This window comes from Phyllopteryx taeniolatus, chromosome 23 (assembly GCF_024500385.1).
Source record: "Phyllopteryx taeniolatus isolate TA_2022b chromosome 23, UOR_Ptae_1.2, whole genome shotgun sequence".
NCBI classification, from domain to species: Eukaryota; Metazoa; Chordata; class Actinopteri; order Syngnathiformes; family Syngnathidae; genus Phyllopteryx; species Phyllopteryx taeniolatus.
In genome coordinates, this window is record NC_084524.1 from 5794394 (window position 1) to 5820706 (window position 26313).

A 26313-nucleotide genomic window follows, 5' to 3' on the forward strand; every position below is an offset into this window, starting at 1 on the left:
TAGTCTAACCCTCAACCTTACCCTAATCCTTAATCTTCAAAGGTCAGAAAACATGGCTAATTACAGTTAAAGGCACAATTGGGGCGGCTGTGGATCACTTGGTAGAGCAGGTCGTCCACTGACCGAAGTGTCGGCGGTTTGAATCCCGACTGTCGAAGTGTCCTTGGGTAAGACACTGAACCCTAAATTGCCTCCAGGTTGGAATTTTAAATGAGAAACTGTTCTCAACTGCCTTACCTGGTTAAACAAAGGAAATTATTTGTGATTCTGCCCAAAATTTAGGGGGAAAAAAATTGGCAAACAATCAACAACACAAAACAGTGATTCTGCTGTGAGGCTGTAAGTTTAATGAAGCAAGAACAACTGGATAAAAGGGATCAGGGCAGGAATTTAAAACAGGCAATCAACATATAGACAGCAGGAAGACTCAGTGAGGAAAATGCAAATACAAGTGGCAGTGGGGTCTCTTGTGGTTGGGGCAAAGTGATAATGTATCAAAAGGTGAGAGTCTTTGTTCCCGTAGAAGTGTCATATCTCAGTCGGGTGTGTGTGCGATTGAATCAAGAAGGTGAATGCCGCTAACGGCGAATGCTGCTTCTTCACACCGTTGTGTGGCAAAAGGTGATTCAATCGGGCCGACTTGTCAGCGGATGGCAACGCTATCGCTATGATAACTCGAGATTTTCCTCCTCATTTCCTTGGTCTGACCTCAGAACCACCATTGGTCACGTTCGTTTTAGCGAAGGGCAAACAAACGGCAAAACCCGTAGCACTCATTGAGGAGAAAGCAAATCGCCTGCCTCGTTCTCCAACGGGACTTGTTTACGGATCTCGCGTCATGCTCCTGTTTGCGAATTCCTGGCTGTAACACATTAAGCCGGCAAATCGCTAAAGCGTTCCCAAATGCGCACCGACGCGTTCAATGATCAACCCAGTCTTTAACCTTGGCCGCCTCAGCTGGAACAAATAAGGGCGGTCTCGGTAAAGTACGGGCGTCGCATCAGCCAAGTCGAGCGTCTGGAGACCGCGTCGATTCTCGTCGATTCGCTTCCCCTCGGTTGAACGCACGCCGTCGGGCATTAGCTAGGCCACCCGTGTCCCTTAAATCTTCTTTCCTGCCTCGCAGGGTTTCTTCCAGCTCCTAGTTTTGTGACCGCCATTTGGTACCTGGGTCTTACCCCATTTAATAACAATCGAACAATAATGACAAAAACATCAACAGTTTAATATAATCCAGATTATTCAATATATTAATGTGTTTTGTGTGTCAAACTTGGTCTGACCAACCTTCAGTGGACAGAAAACTGCTGATGTCATTGCGGCTCAGCCTTGGGAGGCCAATTTATTTATTTATTTTTCATTTGTGGACCATTGAGGGAAAAAAAAAAAGAATGATGAGACCAAAAAGATGTATTATTACAATATTAAACTCAGTATTTAGGGAAAAAAAGACCTCTTTTAACAGTGACTTTAAAAAGGACACTGTAACATCTGGAGCAGTTCAAAATCAATATCTATCTAATAACATGAGAAAACATTGGCCATTATGGTGTATGCGAGTTACTCCCATTGGCGACGACGGGGGCACACCAGAGTCCGTCTTGAAACGGGAGTTTTTTTTGCGTTTGTCGTGACACGCAACTGTCCGTCCCGCCACATTGGCTTTGAGCATCTGTCTTGGCGTCTTCAGGTTCCTGATGTGTGATGGTGGCCCCGGCCGGCTGTGACGGGCGTCGCTGACTGCCTCTCCGCTCCAGTTTGACCCCCGGAGGACTGACTCCGGCTGCGGTAGCAGCGAGCCGTCGGTAAGCCTACAGCTAGCGTCCGCTGATGCTAACGGACAACGACAAAAGGTGTAAAGCTCACACCTTTCCCCCCCACTTCTTCTCTGGCCTTGGGCTTCCTTCACTTTGTGGCGGCACGGTCTGTTGTGGCGCACTTTGATTTGTAGCCTGAGTGCCAACAATTTCAAAGCCCATCGACAGTGGCTGATGTCGGAAATTTCAGCAAACTTTTTGGAAAAAAATGCGTCTCTTAAGTCCCCTGACAAAGCAGTACTTTAATTGCTCCATTTTTATTTTTTATTTTTTTCCCCCTCGTTGCATAACATTACAATTATTTAAAAAAAAAAAAAAAAAGTTGTAAATGTAGTCGTCGTGTAATCAGAAACTATCGGTAGTATTCCAAGAATGAAGTAGTATTATTGCGGGAAAGGACTTGTAAATTTAAGGGGCCATAATATTACAACAATTGAGTCGTAATGTTATAAGAAAAAAAAAATCATAATATTATGAGGAAAAAAGTTACGAGCGTTTTTCTGGAACGTGTTTCTAGTGTCAAATAAGGTCATCCTGTTATGACAAAAGTACTTGTCAGATTATCACAAAGTAGTAATATTATAAGGAAAAATATCACAGAAAAAGGGGCAATGTTACAATAAATTAAGTTGTAATGTGAAAAAAGTCATATTGTAGTAATAATAATAATGTGAAAAAACACCATATTACAAAAAAGTCAGTCTTCCGTGTTTAGTTGTAGCGTCACGCAAAAAACATTTGTAATATTACGAGAAAAAGTCGGAACTTTAAAACGTAATGTTACGAAAGAATAGCTGTAATATTGTCACAATATTACACCCATGCGATAATGTTAACAAAAGGTTGTTTTAATATTGTTTTAATAGTCACAACATTCTTTGCAAAATATCGTGAAATCCAGGAAGAGGTAAAGTTACGACGAATAAGGTCATCACGTCATGGGAAAAAAAAAGGTTGAATTGTTACGAGAGATTAGTCGTACATTGCTGAGATGTAATGTTATGAAAAAAATGGTTGTAATGTTACGACAATATTATGAAATTCAAGAAAAGAGGGCGCGTTCTGACAAATTAGGTGGTCATGTTACGAGAAAAAAGGGATTATTTATTATTACAAGGGAAATGTTGCCTTACATTTGTTTTGTAACTGTTAAACAGTAATTCGTTGATTTTAAAAATGAAAACAAAAATGTTCCCCATTGTTTAAGGTTTTCTGGTTTTCTATTGGGCGCTCGGTCGAGAGGTGGACTCCCGCTTTTGAGGATCGTTTCCCCCCCCCCGTGCTTTTATGAGTATGCGGTTAATATAGCAACCTTACCTGCTTCTTTTTTTGTTTTTGTTTTTTTCCCTCCGTTTCTCGCAGGCCTCAGGACACACCAGACATCCGCCTCCATCACACATCGAGAATCTGCCCCTTGCCCTCTATTTTTTCTTTTTCCCCCCCATATGGTTACAGACTCCAAATATCCCGGCGGCGCTCTGGCTGCACCTCCACCAAAGGTACCCCCCCCTTTGTTTACAGGTATGCAAGGAGTTGCGCATTTATATGCACGGGAGTGTGGCTAAAGCGCTGCCGGATGATAAACATGAGGTTATTATATGACGTATAGTCCATATATCATTCTTATTTGTGTCAGTAGGATTATTAAGAGCATGACGTTGCCCCACAAAAAAAAAAAAAAAAAAAAAAGTACTTGTTTTTTAAAAAAAGAGGTATTTTTGTAACCATTTTAGAAGGGTTTCATGTTGGGCTAGAGCAGGGCAACCATGTGTAAATATCACACAACAATCGAGCAAATTATCAATAAATATTACCTGAATAAAGTTGTGCTATTGTGAGGAAAAAAATAACGTTGGAGAGAATTGTCGTAATATTACAAACAAAGTCGTACGGTTACAAGAATAATTGTACGATTGCGACCAAAAAGGTGTAGTAATGTTATGAGAATAAAGTCGGATTATTTTGAGAAAAAGGTTGAAGACAAGAAGGTGATAAAATATTGAGAATAAAGTCGTCCAATTCGAGAAATAAGATGTTATTTTAGGAGAGTAAAGTCACGGTAGTCGAGAAAATGTGTAAATCTAGTTGTACTAATAATAAATTGGAGAGAATAGTCAGAATATTATAAAAGTTGTAATGTTACAGGTCTAAAGTCACGCAATTATGGTGAAAAATATTAATATTAAGAGGAAAGAAATTGTAGTGTTAGAAGAAAAAAGTCAAAGTACAAAAAAATTCGTAAATGAAAAATAATCATCTGAAAATAATGTGGTAATATTACCAGAATAAAGTCATACTATTAAAAGAAAAAAAAATCTTAATATTCAGTGGGAAAAAAACCCCAAAAAGTTCTGTTAAAAGATTAAACTCAAGGAAAATGTCATAGTACTGTAGCATTACAATAAAAAAGCTGCTGTGTTACAAGGCTGGCGTAATGTTAAGAGAAAAATGTCGTAGTATTCCTGGTGTCGTGTTGCAAAAAGTCTTTAAAAAAAAATTATTTTACAAAAAACGTAATGTTACAAGACTGAATTCCCAATATTACTAGAAAAAGTTATAATGTGCAGAGAGTATTCATTTTGTTGCAAAAAAAAAAGTACAAAGTTTTAATGTAGTCGTGCTAACGTTACAACAATGATGAGAAAAAAACGAGCAAAAAAATCGTCGTATTACAAAAAGTCAGAATCTTAACCAGAAAAGGATAACACATTTTGTCGCAACGTTGGTTATGCTCGTAATATTAATGTTATAGGTTCCTAAATTTACAAGTTTTTTTTCTTGGAATTTTGCAACTAATAAACTTGGGAAAATTGCGCATTTTCCCTCACAGTATTACGACATTCGAACAAATTATTATTCAAAATATACAATTATTTTTTTCCCCCCGTGTCAGTGTTTTGCGCGGCGGTCCACATCAAATGCTAATAGGTTGCCCACCCCCTAGCTCAACATGAAACTCATTTGTTTGACCTCTCGTGTTAACGCCATTGCTTTGTTTTGTTTTGTGGCCAGCCAATGACAAGAGAGCGCGATACCAAAGCCGTCCTCTTTTGGCCGCGCTCTTGTCGACGTGTTTCTTTCTCGAAACCGCAATACACGGCTATAATTAGCAACAGACCAAAGGCATTTCATTTTGTACACTGGAGCAGAGCTAGCTCGGCTAGTGCAACTTTTCTTGTTTTGACGCCTTTCAAGTCCTCAATCTGATTTTATTATTTTCTTTTTCTCAACGTTTTGGAACAGGGCGCTCACTTGAAGTCTCTTTTGTCTATTTTTAAGCAGCCAAACTACTTTTCTTTACTGAAATGTACATATTGTAGAAGGGAGCCGAGTCTGCTGTAGCAACATCCTTCATCGCAAAATTCTTGTTTCCGCGACATTTTGACGTCCAAATTTTCCATGTCGTATTCTCAATCAATTTTCCCTGTTACGTACAATCATATCTATGAAGGCATTGCCGGACCACACTGGAAAGAAAATGACGGGAATAAAGTCGGATTATTACCCGACATAAATTGCAGTGTTACGAGAAAAACATTATACAAGAATAAAGTTGTTTTACGAGAAAAAGTCACAATATTTCTGAAATAAAGTCCTAAGATTACTCGGGGGGGGGGGGGGGGGGGGGGGCGGGTAGAAAAAGATTACTTTTACGAGAATAAACTCATACTGTTATCAGAAATAAGTCGTACTTTTGTGCGGAAAAATCACAATGTTCCGAGAATAGTCGTACTATTATGAGAAAAAAGTAGTACTATATTATTTTTTTCCCCCCTCTGGTTATATAATCCAACTTTATTTTTGTTTAAAAAAAAATTATCTTTAGGACTTTTTTCTGGCAATATTACAACTGCAGCTTAGTCTTTTTTTTTTTTCCTGGAAATATTGTGACTTTATTTTAGTGTTGTTTACAACTTTATTCTGTGTAAATTGACTTGTTTACTTTGCGATTAGTCTGCTAACTTTATTCTCGTTTTATTTGTGTGGCCCGAATACACCTTCGTACATATCAGACTAGTCGATGTCTAATAATTATTAATATGCACAATCGTATTTGATTCAAGAACTATTATTATTTTTTTGGTTTTAAGACATTTTTTTTTAACACCCCAAAATTTCTTTCAAGTATTTATAAAGTGTGTGCGTGTGTTTTATGGGTGTTGTTTTCCCAATTATATAATTCAATGTAAGTATTATTGTATTGTATATTCATTTGTGTGTGCGTGCTGTATCTGACGGGTTGGAACGTACTGTACTGTATGTACGATATACTGTATAAATACTACATAATTCACTGTGAAATCCTGACAATGACAATAACAAAACAAAACAAAGAAAACAAATGCCATTGGAGTGAATGGGTGTTTTTCTAGTATGGTACAGTACATGCTTGTAAATCCCATGTTTATGTATACAGTGTGGCTAGCTGCATATTAGGCTAGCCTTATTTGTTTAAAAACAACAAAAAAAAGGTTTTTATGAAAATGTTCAATGAAGACATTTCAGGCCGTTTGCCATTAAAGATCGACATGATCCCAACTTGACCTTTATTTTTTATTGATTTATTTATTTGTCCTTTTGTATTACCGCCACCGAGGAGGTCACTGTGATTACTCACACACACAAAAAAATGTGAATCCTGAAATGGTATGCAGTATAATTTAAAATTGATAATCTGACAACGATATTGTGATAACGATAATCTGCCTCCGAGTTGCTTTTGCAAGGTGGCGCGTCACATGATTAGAAGATGCACAGCGCCATCTGCTGGTCGGCACAACGCTTTGCGCCCACCCATCTTCAAGCTACAGGTAAAGTACCCATTTTATTAATAATACAAAATTATTGGAGCACTGTTTAGACCGTTAAAATAAATGACTAATTAATCCTGCACGGCAGGATTATAACAAAATAAAACAATTGGCATTCATTCAGTAGATTTAGTATAAAGCAGATTTAAGATAGATTTTAACAATAATAACATTAGTTATAGGTGACAGATTTATTGGGTCAATGTTTAACTAAAATGCGTTATTTAAAAACAAACAAATATTTTAATATGGCTCAAACATATCGTTAAAAATATAGACCTTTGCTTACCTTTAATTACATTTTAAGCATCCCAATGACAAACTACCAACACACTTGTTTATTTAATATACATATACTTTATTTAAATTTTTTGCCCAAATTGAACAATTTAGATGGATTTTTTTTTTAAGATAGAAAATCTTAACAACATAGCCTTGTTGTCCAATTGTAATGGAAATTGTATACTTTCTCTGTGCACGGAAGAAACCAAGTTAAAAAAACAAACAAACCAAAAAGGATTACTGCTTCTTGAAGATCCTCTTGGCGTCTACACCCTCATAGTTGTAACTCTGCAGGATGGGGGAAGAAAAAAAAGTTGTGTTCACAGAGCTGTCTAAAATACAGAGGTCACACAGATATTTTCGTAAAAATTAACTCAACAAAAACAAGACTGTGCAAAAAATAGCAATTTTGTATTATTTTTTTTTGGCTGGCACTAGATGATGTATTCACCAAAAATAAAAAAATCTCTTAAATATTATTCCATGGATGGGTAATAGTCCCTCTAGTGGTATCTGAAAGAATCACAGTTCACTTCAGTTCTATTTACATTTCAACATGACATTTGCATTTAATCTTTAAGAACAGATAGTTTTGAAGCATTCATTTAGGTACAATTGTTTAACCTCAACTGTAACCATTTTGATAGAACCATTGAGCATTTTCCTATGTTTAAGTGCAGCGGTTATGTTCAAACTGTGCATAATTTGACAGTGGCTTCCAATAATATAAAATATACTTTTACCAAAAAAACCTGCCTTGAGTTGATGAACACTACGCTACTGTTTTTGTTTTTGTTTTTGTTTTTTTAATGTTGGGCATGATAGTGGGACCTGGAGAGAGAGGATATTTATATTTTTCAAATTTTACTTGGTGGAAACATTTCAAGAAGCGCTAAGTTATCAATCAACTTTGAGCTCAACCGCGGTTAACTTTACTATTTAAATCGTTTTCTTTGTTTTGTTTTTTTAAACGCTGTGTCGTCAACCACGGAGGTTTACAAGGTAGCGATCCTATTTTGAAAAAGGATTAGAAAGAGGTAAACGTAAAAAGTAAATCATCATGTAAAGTACAGATACCTGAAAAACATACTTAACACATTCACTGCCATTGACGGCTTTAGAAGTGAAATATCCATGTTAACTGGGAAGGCTGGCAGTGAATGAGTTAAGTGCAGCAATGATGTATTTGTACTTGGTTACTTCCCACTTTCCAAAGTGTCCACTGACCTGCACCAGTTCGTCTCCCAGCAGGATCCTGGTGGTGGTCAGCACCTTGTCGTTGTCCTTGCGGGTGAATTTTCCTTTCAGCGTGTCCCCCTCCATCTCCCACGTACCCTGATTGGCACACGGGAACGAACCTTTTCAGTCTGCTTCGGTGGCTCCGCGATTATGGCGACCCGGGCTTCAGAACCGTGTACTAGTAGGCATATTAATAGCCTCGCGGACACTTACCGAGACCTCGGTGCCGTCGGCCAGGCTGTAGTCGAAGGGCGTCCCGAGCGTGAAGTGGATGTCTTTGGTGCGGAACGTGCTGGACTCCTTGATGTGGAAGTCGTTTCCGCTCTGCTGGATGTCGATCTTGAGGTTGTCGTGCTCCGCTAGTTTGCGCTTCATGACGTTGATGCCTACAAGGAACACACAGGTGTCAAAGTTAGGGCCCGCGGGCCAAAACCGGCCCGCTTAGAGGGTACAATCCAGCCCGCGGGATGAATTTGAAAGGGAAAAAATACACGACGTTGTGGGGAATAAGGATACTTTTGAGAATTATTATGCTTAGTTTTGTGCCCAATAATACAATCACTGTGATCAGGTATTATGCACACATGACAAACTGGAGCAAACATTTCTCAAGAAATCTGAGGTTGTTTTGTACAATAATAAAAAACAACCAAAAAAGTTACTTCTAAAAAGTTTTGTTTTGCTATAAAACCAAGGGAAAACTTATTGTTACAGTATTTATTTTTATGTTAATTATGGTATGATTTTAGTAGCCCAGCCCCTTTCACATCAAATTAGGTTGTATGCGGCCACTGAACTACAATGACTTTGATGCCCCTGCTATAGTGGAACGCTAGGGGTCTTGCATCTTAGACCGAAACTACAACAGGTACAGCGTGTTGAAGTCTAGTATCAATAGAATGCAATAATAATAATAATAATAATAAGCTTCTTTGAGGGTAGGGTTACTCCCAAGAGTATCTGAAATAGGGGTACGGTATGAGTTGACTCTAATTCCTTAAGCCCAAACCGGTAAAGGTATAAAGTCTCATCCTAATGGACCTTAGAGTAACCTGGGTAACTGTTAAACGCTTGAAGGAGCAAGTCATTGCCACCTCAAAGCGTTCAATATTTTTTGTGTACATAAGATCGAGACTCGTTCTTGCCACTCACCCATTTGTTCCATGAAGGCGTCATAGTTCTCGCTGCGTTCCACCTTCCAAGTTCCGTCGAACGCCATGGTTGCAGTCTGGGCGACAGGGCGAGGGGGGCGATGGAGCGCGAGTAAGACCGTGGGATCGGGAATGTGGAGCGACCTCCGTTTATATACTCCCGCCGCTGCCCCCCCCCGATCCCCGTGGCCCCCCTCTGCCCTCGCGTGATGCGCTTCTTTATATTTACCGGGCCCTGACCGCGAGGGTACGCCGATAAATCTAAGTCCCGGAACACTGCGGTACTGTTCTCTGCAAAGCAGAAATGGAGGACAAGTGTGGGCTGTTGTGTGGGGGCACTCAGTCAACGGAGCCCCCCCCCCCTTTTTTTTTTTTTTTTTTTTGTTTCTCTCAGGCTATTCCTAACTGCATTTGTGCCCAGCATGGAAATGAGTTCAGATCCCACGCTGGCAACTCGGACTGGCATGATTCCAGCTTGTAGTGACCCAGAGGAAAAGTACCCACACTATTTGTGTCTGGTTGGAGTTAGGTTTAGGGGGTTAGGCTTGAGGTTTTGGGTTATGGTTTAGGGTTAGGGTCAACGGTGAGGGGTCACGGCTGAAGTTTTAGGGTTATGATCGAGAGTTAAGGTAGTGCTAGGGGTCGGAGGTCTAGCTTGGTTGAGGATTAGGGTTGACAGTTTTTGGGTTGAGGTTTAGTTTTGAGGTTGAGAATTTCAGTTGAGAGGTGGGGTTGACAGTCAGGGTGAGGGGATTATCTTTACGGTTGAGCATTAGGGGTAAGGCGTTAGATTTTGGGTTACGGGTTAGGGTTTATGATTAGGCAATGGTTGAGGTTGAGTTTGGTTTGAGGTTTTAGGTTAGGGCTGAGGGTTAAAGATGGGGTTGAAGGCTAGTGTTGACTGTTAGGGAATATAGTTCAGAGTTAGTTTTAGGGTTGATGGTTACTCAGTACTGTATCTGTGACTTGTTGTTTCTGTCCGCTTTTTGTCCATTGGGGACGTGACCGTCACATGCGTTCTGCCTAGCAACAGGTGATAATGACAACTACAACATGAGGTGCAGTATTTGTACTGGCCACTCGAGGGCAGCAGAAACAAGTTGGCCCACACATTGTACAGATTCATGATAAAAATGACACATTATTTGCCTGCCTTTCTGATTTCTGTCAATTTGTTTTTCTTTGTAATTTATTCATTTCTACAGCACTTTCGCACACTGTGCTTGCTTTTTATAGTGCGATGAATTGCGGAATGCAGCTTTCTTGGTCGCTGAGGCAAAAATTCAGCCACGGGAGGGGTTCGGTGAGGCCAAGCGACTTCGGGATGCCTTCGTGGAAATTCTGGTCCACTGTCGGGCTTCTTAGGAGGGAGAAGCAGTGCACTTCCAACAATGTGTATAGTGGGGATGGCAAGGCTTCCCTTTGGCACATATTCTGTTCATTACCTTTATGGACAGACTTACCAAACTCAGCCGAGGCCTTGAGGAGGTCTGGTTCAGTGAATTACATCTTTCAGATCATGTGGCTCTGTTGGCTTCATCGAGCCACAATCTTCAACATTCGCTGGAGCAGTTCGGGGCTGAGTGTGAAGCGGTTGTGATGAGAATCAGCACCTACAACTATGAGGTTGTTGTCCTCGGTCAGAAAAGGGTGGAGTGCCCCCTCTAGGTCGGTGATGAAAATCCTCCCCCAAGTGGAGAAGTTCAAGTATCTTGGGGCCTCGTTCCCGAGCGAGGGAAGAACGATGCGTGAGATCGACAAGCGGATCGGTGCAGCGTCTGTAGCGATGGAGACTCTGCAGTGATGCGGACTCTGCACAGTTCTGTCACGGTGAAGAAGGTTAGCGACGTTCCTGCCCTCACCTAAGGTCACGAGCTGTGAGTCGTGACGGAAAGAACAAAATGACAGATACACGGGGCCAAAGTGAAATTTCCTTCTCCCTTAGAGATAAGGTGAGAAATTCGGTCATCCGGGAGGGGCTCAGAGTAGAGCCGCATGAGGTTGCTGTATCGTAATACAGGAAGCAGTTGTTTGCTTTTCCAGTTGACTCGTCTTGATTTTCTTGCATTTGTGGTGAGTGAAGGGACGTCACGCTCGACTTAGACCTACATCCTCCCATCCTCTGCCACCCAGCCTCCGAGGCAGGGGGAAGAGGATGGGTGGGGTGGGGGTGTGGGGATCTACCAGCATGCCTCCTGTATGGGTTGACAAATGATCCCTCACCCATGGGCCCTCATACTGGATGCATGCATACATGATCTGCCATGCTTCTCTTCCTCCTCAGTATTTGGATGATGCGTTGCTACCATCTACAGGACACACATATTCTTAAGACATTATCACTGTTTCGTAATACTGTCATCAAACTGATTCATATGCAGATGGTCTCATTCTGCGGCACATTCTCAGGACACGTATCGTTGTCGGTATACTGTATTGCTATGTTAAATGCTGATTTTATTATTATTATTATTATTATTTTTTTTGAAATATATTTGAGGCGGAAGCTGTATTTGTCAACATTTATCGCTCTATGGCGATACTGTCATGATACATTTTCTATCAATGAGTTTGACCTTCTCCAGTAACACTGTCGTTGTTGGCAAGCGCTGATTTCATTTGAATCTTGGAAGACAAAAACGATATTTTCAGCCGAGCTGGAATCGCAGCGCGTCTCCCGGTCCTCGGCAGATGTCCACGCGCTCATCGGGGCCGGCAAACAAAAGGCCTCGTTGACGATTGTGTGAGCCGCGTGATTACAGTACCGTGGGTATAAGGTGACTGTCCTCCCGCTTCAGCTGAGGAAGGTTGTGTGACAAAAGTCTTTCCAGTTCCTTCCCACCTAATCTTGACGTTTCCTCTTCTCCGTGTGGTCACTGAGGGTTCGACCTCTAAGCTGTTAATTGCAGGTGGTGGTGCGCAGACTCTTTGCTCACTCCCACACCCCTTTTGTTCGGGACAAACAAAAGCCCCTCCACCCCCCTCCGCTCTCAGAAGGCGAGCAGGGACAGCGAGGGGATTAGAGCAACGTTTCTCATGACCTTTTAGATCGGGAGGGGCGGGGGTGCGCCTGAGTTCGCAAGCAGAGGTGCGTGTTTGTGTATCACCATGTCATTGAATGCCACTCGATGATTCGGGGTGGAGAATGGTGGAAAAAAAACAGCCGACAGTACAGTATACAGTAGTTGGGAGTTTAATTAGTTTGGTAACTATCTTCATACCTGAACTCACACATCGCAACTCAACTTTCCCCATTGAAATGAATGGAAATGCCATTCATTCGTTCCAGAAAAAAAGGCGGAGGCCTGGTTCCCCGGAGGTGGTCTTCCCAGTCAGTGACACTTTCCTTGACGTAGTTTTGGATGACAGCATATCATAGGATACATGTTATCGCCATGTATCATATCATTAGCTGTACAGTATCGATATCAAACAAATGGAATACCGACATGGGTCAAATAATTATTTGTAACCGTCACAATGAGTCTTATCATTAGGCTCTAGGGCACAGTATCGCAATACAAGCGTCCAATGTTGATATCGTGTTGAATCAAATGTTTAACGGTATAGTATCGCGATACCCGCAGCCGACATTTATATTGCGGTAAACCATCAGAAACAGAATCATCTTTATTTGCCAAGTATGTCAAAAACACACGAGGAATTTGTCTCCGGTAGTTGGAGCCGCTCTAGTACGACAACACACAGTCAATTGACAGAGAATAAAAAAAACGTTGCTGGTAATCTGGTAATGCCGGTATCATTATATATATATTTCGACAATTGTGCAAAAAAGATGCAGATCCCTCTAGCAATTAGCAGTTTGAATGACGGATAAAGCAATAGTCCGGTGCAATGACCTTTGTGCAAAGGGCGCCGAGACTTGAAGAAATGTATGCAGTTTAAAGTGACTAGTAGTGTGATAATCTGGGACAATGTCGATTGTGCAAATGTTGCCGATACTCCTCAGTCGGTCGTGCAAGTGGTGCAGATGCTACTCAGGCACATGAGTGGCCAGTATTGGTCAACAACAGATGTGCAAACAGTGCACCGTGGCGAGACTACTACAGTGAGCGCACGAGTAATGTACGATTGGCCCGACAGAAATGTGACAAAAACATTGGCAGCATGTTGCAATGGATTTGTAAGTTACCTGCCTGTTTAAGAAGTTAACGGCAAGAGGGAAGAAGCTGTTGGAATGTCTGCTAGTTTTAGTTTGCATTGTTCGGTTGCGCCTACCTGAGGGAAGGAGCTGGAAGTGCCGGCGGAGGGTCCGAGAGGATTTTCCACGCTCTCGTCTTAGTTCAAGTCCCCGAGGGTGCGTAAGGGGGGGTACCGACAATCTTTTCAGCAGTTTCGATTGTCCGTCGCAGTCGGAGTTTGTCCTTTTATTGTAGCAGCGCCAAACCAGACTGTGACGGAAGAACACAGGACTGCGTCGATGGCCGCTGTGTAGAACTGCCTCAAGAGCTCCCGTGGCAGGGCCTGCTTGCTCAGAAGCCGCAGGAAGTACATCCTCTGCCGGGCCTTTTTGAGAACGGACTTGATGTTGAACACCCACTTCAGGTCCCGAGAGACTGTGATTCCCAGGAACTTGAAGGCCTCAACGTGCATATATAGTGTTATCTCTCACCGCAGGCTCAAATATTGACTCGTGATGTTTTATTGTGTGCTATCGCCAGCAATACATTCATATCGTGTTGAATTATGTATGTTGTTACTATTTTATGCAAATAGAGATGCATCTTATTGTTTTAGAATGACGATATCGTGATGAATTCTTTTATTTGCTTTTGCGATCCGAAAATTGGGCCTAAATAAGGATATCACGATTAATAATAGTAATAATACCTTTGATTTATAGGTCACTTTTAATCACATTGCTCTATTTTACCTGACATTACCGTGATACCAGTGTCAAATATTAGATCGTTTCTCCTCCCATTGTTTTCAATGGGGGAAATACTTCAATAGTGTGGATTCAAAGGAGAAAAAGGTTGCATTGCTGTGGCCAAAAGCTCCGCGGGTATTTTCCTCCACGTCGTGCCGGCCCGATGCGGTATTCATTGGAGCTTCTAATTCTGGGATCAAGGCCTAATGAGAGGAGCAGAAGGGGGGCGGGGCATACAAAGGGCAGCTTAGAGGAACTCTGACGTCACCCCGCGGTTGCCCATTGATACAAAAGGCCCCTCCGCTGTGTGGCTTTTTGTCCCCTTCCCGGCCAGCTTGGCATTTACTCCAAATAACGAGCGCTTTGACGCCTCATTAGCCTACAGACTATGTTAAAGCTACATATTGCTTAAGGTAAATATGTACACAAAACAAAGAAATGGGACTCAAATCCAATTTTTTCTTTTTTTTTCCCAAGATTTCACTTGCACAATAAACAGGGAAAACTGACATTTAGTACGATTTCATCCAAAAAGCGAACAGCATTTAGTTGGAATCTTCCATATTTTGCGGAATATAGCCTTACCGCTTCGACATAACGCTAAAACACCGGAAAATATTTTTATTACCAGTAAATAGGATTTTATTTCTTTTATTTTTTTAAGGGCAATTAGTTGGAATCATCCACATATCATGAAACTGAAAATAGAGCAGACAAAAAAAAAAAACCATTTAGTAGTACAGCATACAAAAGCATTTTATTTGTACATACAGTATTTTGAGGAATGTTGTTTTTGTGTATCCTGACCACTTTGAAACTATGTGAAAATGTAGTAAAAATAAAAGCTAGAACACCAAAAAGACAAATTGAACTGCATTTGGTTGAAATCGGTCATGACTATAATGAGCATATTGTACCTTTTGAAACAATGGGAAAATATAGCTCGTACAAAAAAAGCTAGTACACTAAAAACTTGGATTTTATTGAATTAAAATTGCAAATACGTTGGAGAATAAGTGCATTTTGGAGTTTGTACATATTTTGGGGCATCCTTTCACCGTGCAGCGTAAATAACATTCTAAACTACTAAAAGTACATTTTCCCATTCTATCCGAGCGATTAGTTATTCGACGAGTGAATGTGCGCGCGTTTTTTTTCTTTCTTCTTCCCTCTTTTCTCAGAATTGAGGCTCTCAGTCCTCCGTGCAGTCAAGTTTTGCGAGATCGACGGTCAGATTATCAAGACCGTTTGCCTCCGATAAGGAAGCGCGTCTGTTCCAGGACGCATCCGAGATCTGTTTAGAAAACAATTAAGACACTGTCTGGCCTTATCTGCTCCAGCTGCACTTACCCCTCCACTAGAAACGCTTTCAAAACACGAGCTGCCTGTATTGTAACCATGCAAACGACGCACTGCGCAAGTATGAGTAAGACGTGCGAAACTGCGCAACTCAAGATAAAAACTAGTTGGAATGATGACATTAACAACAACAATCAAAAGCTGTCGAGAGAGAGAGCACATTTGAATAAAACGGGGCACGCAAAAACGAAAGTTGTAAGGATTATCTTCCATGTAAGATTCAAACTAAATGAAGTTAACTTTTTGGTATGAGTGAAATCCTACACTGCCTGTTTAGCAAGTGAAAGGCCAACAAAGCAGATTTGGGTCTTTTCTGTTTGTTTTGGGTACCTTTTCATCTCAAGCTACATGAATATAATTTCAAGGTTAATGAGTCTTAAAAGTGTGCTTTGAATTAAATGTCAAGTCCAGTTGAATGAGTTTGCGTTACTTCATTTGTGGATTCTCATCCCATTGTACATGCGAATGAAGAGGACAATTGCAGTTCTCCTGTGTAATCGTTTGCCATCTTCGGGTCCCCTATTCTATATTCTGTTCTGCTCCTCTCCCGCCTTGGCTGGTGGTCCGAGGTCTGGCGGTGATCCATCGGGGCCCCTCACTTAGCTCCACGACGCCTCAGCGCCAGCGAACAATGGGGGCGCCAAAGATGGACCCGGGCGACAAATACTCGCTTGTTTGACGCGCTAACGCTAAGCGAGTTTGTCCGCAAACACCGGCAAAACGTTCTCCAAACACTCGTCGACACTTACAGTGAGTGCTTTGCAAATGAAACAATGCACAGTGGAGTGGCGGACCCCCCGCCAAGGTTGAACGCCGAACAAAAGTGAGAAAAAAAAATACAGTATGCAGCGCATTTGTCCGTCCCACCAATTTTTGTGTAACGTCCGCATGCAAGATTTTTTTAAATTTTTTTTCAAGCCATTGTCCTCTTTTTTTTTTTTTTTTTTTTTGGTATTTTACACTGGTTAACTTGTTTTAACGCTGAGTGAAAAAAGTAATGCATTGATATAATCGTTACGACCTAAATGTAGTGTCCAAGTCATCGCGCTTGAAAGATTGAATCCGTTATTAACGCGAGATCGGTCACGATCATGTTGCAACGTGACCAAACAAAAGCGCTGTTTGTCAACTGGAAATGTTTAAATCTGATACGCTGGAGGAGAAAAAAAACAAACCAAGGCTGTCAGTAACAACTGCTTTTGGTTTATTCAGCGGCTGTAAAACAAGGTCAAACCTGTTTTACTAATCTAGCGTTCGTGCCGAACTCTGTATGAACTATAAAAGTGTCCAAACGCTTATCAGTCAAACAAACTATTCCGGCAACTCTGCGGGGATTAATAGGACCCAAAAAAGGGGGTTGCTGTCCACCCGCCCACCCTTTTTGTGGGACCCTCGTACCCGCTTCCTGCTTGAGAGGATCAAAGAATGTTTATTGAGGGCGAGGGGGTGGGGAATCGCTCAAATTTGGAAGTCATTAGCGTGCGCAGGCTAAACTGTCAACGACAAGGTTGACGTGCTACGTAAACGCCCGTTGGAAGTCTTTTGAGTTAGGACAGCCAAATAAAGATGGCAAAAAAATAAATAAATGGTTTGACTATATGAAAAATTACAGAAGCGTATTGCATTCACTTGGAAAAAAACCCAAAACTTTTTCTTTTGAGGGTTTTGTTATTTTGAATATTTTTTCTGACAATTGTTTTTCTAATGATTTCATAACAATACCAGCTATGTGACTCAAAGACAGGAGTATCTCCCAGTGTCTTAAGCCCATATCAAAATAAAACTTTTTTTTTTTGCTTGCTACGGAGTCCGCAAAGGGTCACTTGCAGTTCGTAGGTTCTCGCGTGAGTTCGATGTGTCCCGATAACTCGGAAAAAAATAGTCAGAAAGAATATTCCAAAAAAACAAAGCCCCCAAAATGGAGCGAGTGCATACAGGCACGCGCAAGACATCTAAATCCAGACAATGTGACAATACTATCGATAGGTTCAATGAAAAATGACAAATTTAAAAATAGAATCAGAACTTGGGAGCAAATAAATGCGATACAATAGATAGTATGAAAATGCCATTGTTATATAAATACAAATAAATAAATACGTAAATAAAAATTGTAAGAGAGAGAGAATGAATACAATAATAATAATAATAATAAAACAAATGACCACTTTAAAAATAATACATTTTGGGTCGATATAGAGTATTCCTTCATTTACCGTTGGGGTTCCAGACCACCCCCGCAACAGGTGAAATCCACGAAGTACCAACCAAATTTTGGGGATTATTTATACCTCCCCAGACTTTTATTATGAAATTTATTGTTTATTATTAAACTCTTTAACATTAATCAAACATTAATGCACAGTAGTACTGTACACGGTGTACGTTTAATTCCTTGCAATATGTGTTTTAATGATTTGTTTTTAGCGTTTTAATGTTTTAGGCTAGGAAGCGTTTATTTTCGCCCCACACATTAATAGCATACACTTAAATCACACTGAATCCGCAATAGGTGAATCACGATATAGCGAGGGAACGCTGTTCAGGCTTAACACTCCACTTGCATTTCACAGTGGATGCCGCGATAAAAGCAGCGCCCCCACGTTCGATTGCCTGACTGGCGTTTATTGACGTTAGCGACCCACACTCGGGATGCGCCTCGGACCGTCTCCCCGAGCGGTTTACCTCCGCGGCCAATCGCGTGGCGTCATCTCAAAGCGTCTTTTGTGCAAACGGATTGTTTTGCTTGGAACAAAAGCGGCTCATGCACAGGCAGCGTTTGCCGTGCAGGCGCTGCAGGCAGCCCATTTCTCGATAAGATCCGCCGCTTCGGGACGGATGAAGCGCGCGTCCAAGCGAGGAACACCTGAGCGGTCACCGCTATGGCCCGCTCGTGTGGGGAAAAAAGACAACGTTAAGTTCCAGTATATAGTTAATGCAGAGCTTGAATGTAATTTGCATCACGTGGCCCTCCTTCGTTTGCCATTTGAACATGAAAGTCGGCTCTTTTTTCCGCCCAATTTTTGCATTGAATACAGAGCAGTGATTCACCTGTCGGGCGTGGCGGATGTATCCCTATTTTGTCATTATTTTATTTTTTTGAAATGGCCTGATTGATGGCCCCGTGTGAAATCTACCTCGCGACATGTAGCCACAATGCAACGCTTGCAAGGCAATCTGTCGCTTGAAACCGGAGTAACCGGGGAGCCCGTTTGAATGAAACATGTGACAAGGTGTGATTAGCCCTCTGCCAATCACACCGAATCACTTGTTGACAGATGTGGGGGAACTCCCCCCCCCCCCCCCCCCCACTCCCAAAGCTAATTGGTTGGACGGAATAACCAGGTCGCTAATGAGTGGTTGCTTTGTCACTATTGTTGTGTTCAAATCATCCCGATGGTGATGTTTGATTGCTCACTAGTGGCAATTTAAAGGGGATTTGAATCCAGTTGACCTCAGGCAGCAGAGGGTTTTTATTTTAATTTAATTTAATTTTACCCCCAGGCCAGGCTAATAAAGAATAATATTTAAATAATCCATCCATCCATTTTCCTGACCGCTTTTTCTCACTCTGGACGCGGGCGTGCTGGCGCCTATTTCATATCCTGTCTCTATATTTCAACAGTATCATAAAAATATTGCTTTATATTCGTTAATGATCAAATAACTGATACGAATAATTCCTTTTTAAATGTAAATATTAATTTGCTTTGATTGAAAGTATAAAAACATACCTAAATGTCATGTGTGTCTCTATGTGTGATGATAAATATATCCAAACATTTTTTTTTTTACATATTTACACATAAACATCAATGTTTTAGTAGTTGTCAATATTTTAACAAAATGTGACTTAGATGAAAAAAATGTCATTGTTTAATAAATACAAAGAAATAATTCGATACATAAATAAATGAAAAGAATGAAGTAAATAAATACTTATACGTGATGTGAATATGAAATCAAATCCGCAATGCAGTGATATCGCGAGGGCACACTGTACAAGTAAATTGAGTTGCTGACTTTCTTACGGAACGACTTAAACGTCTACTTTTTGTGCCATTTTTGTTTGGCGGTGTGGCATGAAATGTTTGGCATGTACAATATGTGCCTTGGCTCAGAGGTTGAGGACGGGATGGAAGGGGCGAGGCTTACTCGGGTGTCTGGTTACATTTGGCACCACCTGCAGAGGTGCCTTAAAGGGCCGCGTTTCTGCGTGCCTGCGCCAGTCGTCACCTCCTCCGAAGATGGACGGCAGCGGCAGACCGCTCGGCCTCACCGCTCGCGACCTTCTGCCCCCTCCACCGCCCCTCTTCCTGCGGGCCTCCCTGGAGCGGGGTTACCCGCGCACCCCCAAGTGCGCCCGGTGCCGCAACCACGGCGTGGTGTCGGCGCTGAAGGGCCACAAACGCTTTTGCCGGTGGCGGGACTGCGTGTGCGCCAAGTGCACACTCATCGCCGAGAGGCAGCGGGTCATGGCCGCCCAGGTGGCGCTCAGGAGGCAGCAGGCGCAGGAGGAGAGCGAGGTGCGAGACATCCGGATGCTGTATCGCGGCGGGGGAGCCGCAGGGGGGCCGCCCTTTGGCACCGGGACGCGTGCCGCCACCGGCCAGCTGACAGATTTTAATGTTTTTCCAACTGACCCCATGAAAGACGGTGAGTTCACGTTTGGACGTTTGTAATGGTATAAATCGCACACACACACACAAAACTGTAGTGATTCATTATAAAGCTTAGAAAGCTATATATAAAATATTAGCCTCGCAATGATATGCCAATAATCACTGAATTGTTACAGTGGCTTCAACTTTGATGCAATACAGTACATTTGTTACGTACACTTCAGTTGTGTTTAACTTTGAAGTGGAATACATTTTGCATTTAATCATTCAGAACTGTTTTTGATCATAGATTTATTGAGGTATACATTTTAATTAACACATGCGCAGTACATTTGAATTAAATCCTGATCATCATTGAATCATTTTTCCCCCCGCAATATTTAATTGCAGCATTAATGTTGAAACTGTGCACAATGTTACAGAGGCAGACAGTGATATTATTAAATATACTTTTTAGGAATAAAACCGGGACCTTGTTTTTGATTAACACTTAGGCCTACTACGCAATTGTCATTATGGTGGTACTTTGAGTGCTTAGCATTTGTTAAGGTGGTACCTGGAGAAAAAAAGACTATGTACCAATGTCCATCAGGAACTTTTTCACTTGAAAATCTATTGTGATGCCAGCGAGCTGTTTGTATTTTATGTTTTCTCACTTGGTGATTTTTTGTTTTGGTTTTTTTAAGCCAACTCAAACCCTCTTTTTGAATCGAATTGAATAAAACAAGAATTTCACGCAGGAGCAGCAACCAGCATGGTTAGTGCGGTAGCTTGTTGCTAGGCCATGTTTGTCGGATCTTCAAAGCTGAAAGTTGACGAGAAAAACTTTTTATAGGAACACACTATTAAATTATTTTGAGAACAGGGACACTATATGTATATATATATATAATTTGTTTGACAATGGCAATGGCGCAAATGACTAAAATCAGTAGAGTTTTAAGATAGATTTTAAGATGAAACCCAACAGATTGTAACAATCTACAAAACAGAGCGGTCCTTTAAAAAATCCTGAGTGTTTTTTATTTTTTATTTTATTTTTTGCATTTTATGCAGGAACAGGAACCAGCATGTGGTAGTTTGTTGCTTGGAAGAGTTTTCAAGCAAAATTTGGACAGGAACCGTATTCAACGAAACTTAAAAGGATGCTTCTAAGGAAGACGGTATGAACCTTGTTACACAGGAACAGGAACACATTATGAACAGGAATAGTACATTCTGTGGTCCTTTTCAAATAGAATAATATGGAATCTTGTTTATCTGGCAAACCTTTAAGGCTGTATCATCAAACGTAACACATAATAAATGCAATTTTGTGCCTTTGCGCCACGCAACCTGTCTCCTTTTCCCGCAGGAATAGTATTTGAAGACGCTTTTTTTTTGTTTCAGACGATCCCCTGACCAAGTACCGCTACGAGAGCCCGCGTCGGTCGTCCTCGGACCCCGAGTCGGGCAGCGACTCGGACAAACGCAAGGAGTTCCAACGCGACGCCCCGGAGTCGAGTGCCAGATCGCGCAAAGGCGACGCCGTCAAACACGCCGACGGTGCGACGCCGCCTCTCCCGCTCAGGCCCGCTTTCGGGCCGGCGCAAGATTCGGTAGGAACCGAGTCAGCTTTCGCGCCACTCTATATTCCGCCGCCGGCCACCGTAGGGGATGGCGTTTACGGGCTCAACCCTCGCCTGGGTATCAACCCCTTATGTCTGGCTTACTCGTCCACAAACGCCACCAGCATGGCCGGCTTGATGTCGCCGTACGTGAGCTCGGGCTTGATGCCCGTGTTCCCGCTGCGTCCTCCCCTGGACGTGTACTCGTTCCCGGGCGTGATCCGAGACCTTTCGTACCTACATGGGAAGGAGCTTCTGTGCAGTGCCGGCGTGTACAAGCGCCTCGCCAGTGACAAGTGACTTCACGTGCCGTTTTTTGTGTAAATGTTGTAAAAAAATTTTGTAAAAATAAATCATATGCAAAGATGTTTTTTTTTTGTTGTCTTTGATTAATGGTATGACATCATGTTATTAATATTTTAATGAAGAATAAAAATGTCATTAAAGAATAGATTGTAATGGGTTTAAAACTCATTTTTGTTATGGGCCGTTATGTGTGTGAAACCACGAAAAATGTTCAATCGCTTCATCATATTATCGCATAAACGCAACAAATTCATGGACAACTAGTTTTGAAACCAGAGGTCAAGGATAATAGTTTGTCCGAATATTGTTCAAGTTAATGTAAAAGGTGTTCGGTAAGAAAAAATACTTGCAATATCTCAACATTATTTTTATTAAATGCAATACAAAAATACAATTTCAAATTTTGGTAAAGATTTTAGCAAGAGTCGTGGAAGTTGACGCACATGATTTGCTTTTTGCGGGCTGCATAAAACGATGTGGCGGGCCAGATCTGGCCCACGGGCCTTGAGTTTCACGCCTGTGGATTGTAATCAAAGTCTGAACAGGAAAAAGCGTGAGGCAGATTGTTGCTAGGCGGAGTTTTATCGGGCTGACTGAAAAATTCCCTGATGCCAGTCACAGCTGTTCCAGTGGAAACAACAAACATTATAATGAATACAATTAATAGGGAAAACATTTTTTTACATTACATATTTTTTTACTTTTACTTTTTCCATTTTTGTATTAGTAGTAGTGCTTCAGCAAAATAGCATCAAACTACTTTCTGTTTGCAGCACTTTTTCTCTTTAGAATTCTGATTGGATGCTAGTTGTTTTTTGTTGTTTTCAACCAATCGGAAGTTACGGTGGTGTCATGTGACTTAATTTTGTCAAAGTGGAGACAGGTGGCGGTGAGAAGCAAACGACGGGTGAGAGCAAACTTTATTTGGGGTTCTTTCGAGGACTTTTAATATTTACATTTTTGTTCGTAGTCGTGCTTCAGCAAAATAGCATAAAACGACTTCCTGTTTGCAGCACTTTTTTCTCTTTACAATTCTGATTGGATGCTTGTTGGGGCGTTTTTTTTTTGTCAACCAATCGGAAGTTACGGTGTTGTCATGTGACGTAATCTGTTAAAGTGGAGACAGGTGGCGGTGAGACAAACGAAGGGTGAGAGCAAACTTTATTTGGGGTTCTTTCGAAGTCTTTTTCCACGTTGTCACCGCTGCTGTGCGAAGGAAATAAACGAGGACTGTCGTCGTCGTGTAAGTTTTCTAAGTTTACACTCTGCAGACGAGCGAATTGAGCATGTTTTAAAGTTTGGTCATATACATCATATATAGTATTTGATATTAAAGTGATTTACGACAACATAATTGATTGGGCTTTTAAAATTTTTTAAATAATTAATTTTAAATGCCTAGTGTATCCCAAACTGATAATTTTAAAGACATTATCCTTAAAAATGAATGTGACAGCATCGCAACCTGTAAAAATACTCCGTGATTCATAGACACTCATTTTTTAAATACATACAGAATACTCGCTGTTGCTCATTTTATTTATTTATTTTTCAAATCACCATTGTTTGCTTTTCCAGACTGTGTGCGTCTACCTTATCCAGTTTTATGTCGTAAGTTTGTATGCAGTTTGTAGTAGTGATTGCTGCATTTACCACCAGGGGGCATACTTCCACCATGATTGAAAAGCTGTAGAGTTGCTTGACTTAGTCTCCTCATGTACCCCTTTTTCTTTTTTTTTTTTTTGTCTCTCTCCTCCTCCTGCAAGAATCTGGGGCAAAGCAAGCAAGCAAGTGAGCGCGCATGTGTGGAGGGGCCACACGAGGATCTTCAGGGAGGTTATGCAGCTGAAGACGTGACAGAAACACACAGGTACATTGGCACATGTGCAACGTACTGCTGCTTATATAAAGATGATGCCACATCGTTGTCACTTTTTATGTTGATGCTATACAAGATGTAAAAGATAATGATATGATGGCTGATGATATCAATGTTAGATGGTGGCATAGTGATACTGTACATAAAGGGGACAAACAATATATATTGAAGAAAAAAAACATTTTTTGCTCTGGATGCAATTCTACTGCACCATGTAAGATAACATGCAATAGTGAAAAGATGATTCATCACTATCAAAATTAGATGTTGGTATCGTGATGCTTTACTGTGAAGGGTAAGAATATGGTTGTTGTGATTATTAAACTCATACAATATATCAATGTTCAAATCAAATAAAAATTGCCATCAAATGTTATTTGGATATCAGTAATGTACCATTAAATATATTGTAACATTAATATGTAAAGGTTTCAAAGTGATAGTGTACTTTAAAGATAACAATATGCATGTACAATTGATTGTTTTATGAATATTTGATTGTGGTATGTCGATATTTTACTGAGATAATACGCTTGCTGTTTGATGTTGTCGCCGGATATGACATTGGTACCTTTGAGGTTGTATCGTGTATTAAGTCCTTGACAATTTGGCCACCTAAATGGACAATTAAGTCTTCTATGACCTTTCAGCCCCTTTTTTTTTTTTTTTTTTTGTTTTTTTTTGTTTCGGTGCGATTGTGTGGCAGCTTTGCGAGGGTCTCGTTGTTATAGCGACCAGAGGGCGGCTTCCATTTCATTAGAGCCCCGGCTCGTATTGAACCAAAGTAAACGGACGTTGGCACCGCGGGGCCGGTCGGTCAGGATGACAAATGGGAGAAGGCGGGCAGAACAGCTGGAAGGCCACTGAAACGGACGTACTAGGGTGAGATTGCCTCACCGCCAATGAGCTAGCAAAAACGAGGATCCGCAGATTTCGATATTTCTTCTAAGACACCAGCACTATATGGATTTATGCAACAATCGATATATTGGAAGAAACCCCATCTAGAATACGATGTCAACGACATGTAAAAAAAAAAAAATTTTTCGGCACGAGCCGCCAGTTGTAATAAATTATCGATGCACATGTAAGAGAAAATAATGTTAATGGGATAACCAAGCTATCGGCGGTTGAGCTGCAGCCACGACGCAATCATCTTTCCTTATTGAAATTGAATAAAGTCCTCCTCCCACCCCAAATTTTTTTTAAATGAGAGAAAATAAAGCACTATAATGTGGTACTTTTATAAAAACAGAGCAACCTAATTAAAGGGAGTCCAAAGAATTACAGTTTGTGCATCAAGATTTAATGCTGCAATTCAATTCATTGTGTTGTTCCTGGAGGGCCCGCCTTGGCCACAGCAAGGCGGTATAATATAATCATGGAGACACAAAAGAGATTTTTGTACTACTAGTGACCCCCTCCTTGAGCCGTCACCTTGTCGTGGTGGAGGGGTTTGTGTGTCCCAGTGATCCAAGGAGCTAAGTTGTCTGGGGCTTTATGCCCCTGGCAGGGTCACCCATGACAAACAGGTCCTAGGTGAGGGACCAGACAAAGCACGGCTCAAAGACCCCTAATGATGACGACAAACAATGGACTTCGTTTTCCCTTGCCCGGACGCGGGCCACCGGGGCCCCCCACTGGAGCCTGGCCTGGTGGTGGGGCTCGAAGGCGAGCGCCTGGAGGCCGGGACTGCACCCATGGGGCCCGGCCGGGCACAGCCCGAAAGGGTAACGTGGGTCCCCCTTCCCATGGGCTCACCACCTGTGGGAGGGGCCATAGGGGTCGGGTGCAGTGTGAGCTGGGCGGTGGCCGAAGGCGGGGACCTTGGCGATCCGATCCCCGGCTACAGAAGCTGGCTCTAGGGACGTGGAATGTCACCTCTCTGGCAGGGAAGGAGCCCGAGCTGGTGTGTGAGGTCGAGAAGTTCCGACTCGATATAGTTGGACTCTCCTCCACACACACCTGGGGCTCTGGTACCAGTCCTCTCGAGAGGGGTTGGACTCTCTTCCACTCTGGAGTTGCCCATGGTGAGAGGCGCCGGGCAGGTGTGGGTATACTTATTGCCCCCCGGCTCGGCGCCTGTACGTTGGGGTTCACCCCGGTGGACGAGAGGGTAGCCTCCCTCCGCCTTCGGGTGGGGGGACGGGTCCTGACTGTTGTTTGTGCCTATGCACCAAACAGCAGTTCAGAGTACCCACCCTTTTTGGAGTCCTTGGAGGGGGTGCTGGAGAGCGCTCCCGCTGGGGACTCCATTGTTCTGTTGGGGGACTTCAATGCTCACGTGGGCAATGACAGTGAGACCTGGAAGGGCGCGATTGGGAGGAAGGGCCCCCCCGATCAGAACCC

At 42.0% G+C, this 26313-nt stretch overlaps 3 protein-coding genes and 1 long non-coding RNA gene across 8 annotated transcripts in view; 3 read left to right on the plus strand and 1 right to left on the minus strand.

Annotated features, from left to right (window-relative positions):
* LOC133472867 (RNA-binding protein with multiple splicing-like) overlaps positions 1-6361 on the plus strand; it is a 28722-nt gene extending 22361 nt beyond the window's left edge. For all 4 annotated transcript variants that reach the window (XM_061764350.1, XM_061764351.1, XM_061764352.1 and 1 more), the window contains 2 exons: positions 1691-1805; positions 3180-6361. Coding sequence is in view for 2 of the 4 variants with exons in the window: in XM_061764352.1 (XP_061620336.1) it covers positions 1691-1727 (37 nt within the window). In the remaining 2 variants the exon portion in view is untranslated. The remainder of the gene's footprint in view (positions 1-1690; positions 1806-3179) is intronic.
* A 136-nt stretch (positions 6362-6497) lies between these two features.
* On the plus strand, positions 6498-22147 carry LOC133472864 (doublesex- and mab-3-related transcription factor A2-like). Of its 2 annotated transcripts, XM_061764346.1 has the most exons (3): positions 6498-6628; positions 19740-20206; positions 21562-22147. In XM_061764346.1, the coding sequence occupies exons 2-3, from the start codon at positions 19798-19800 to the stop codon at positions 22077-22079; spliced, it is 927 nt and encodes a 308-aa protein (XP_061620330.1). In that variant the 5' UTR covers positions 6498-6628; positions 19740-19797; the 3' UTR covers positions 22080-22147. The 2 variants fall into 2 exon arrangements, with proteins under 2 accessions (XP_061620330.1, XP_061620329.1); XM_061764345.1 differs by lacking the exon at positions 6498-6628 and having other exon boundaries at positions 16533-20206.
* Positions 6963-9594, minus strand: LOC133472868 (fatty acid-binding protein, intestinal-like). The gene is made up of 4 exons (XM_061764354.1): positions 9302-9594; positions 8363-8535; positions 8138-8245; positions 6963-7198 (listed from the first exon to the last, which is right to left on the minus strand). The coding sequence occupies exons 1-4, from the start codon at positions 9366-9368 to the stop codon at positions 7148-7150; spliced, it is 399 nt and encodes a 132-aa protein (XP_061620338.1). The 5' UTR covers positions 9369-9594; the 3' UTR covers positions 6963-7147.
* A 1190-nt stretch (positions 22148-23337) lies between the features above and the next one.
* LOC133472871 (uncharacterized) overlaps positions 23338-26313 on the plus strand; it is a 61162-nt gene continuing 58186 nt past the window's right edge. Inside the window, exon 1 of the long non-coding RNA XR_009786883.1 lies at positions 23338-23955. This is a non-coding gene — a long non-coding RNA (uncharacterized LOC133472871). The remainder of the gene's footprint in view (positions 23956-26313) is intronic.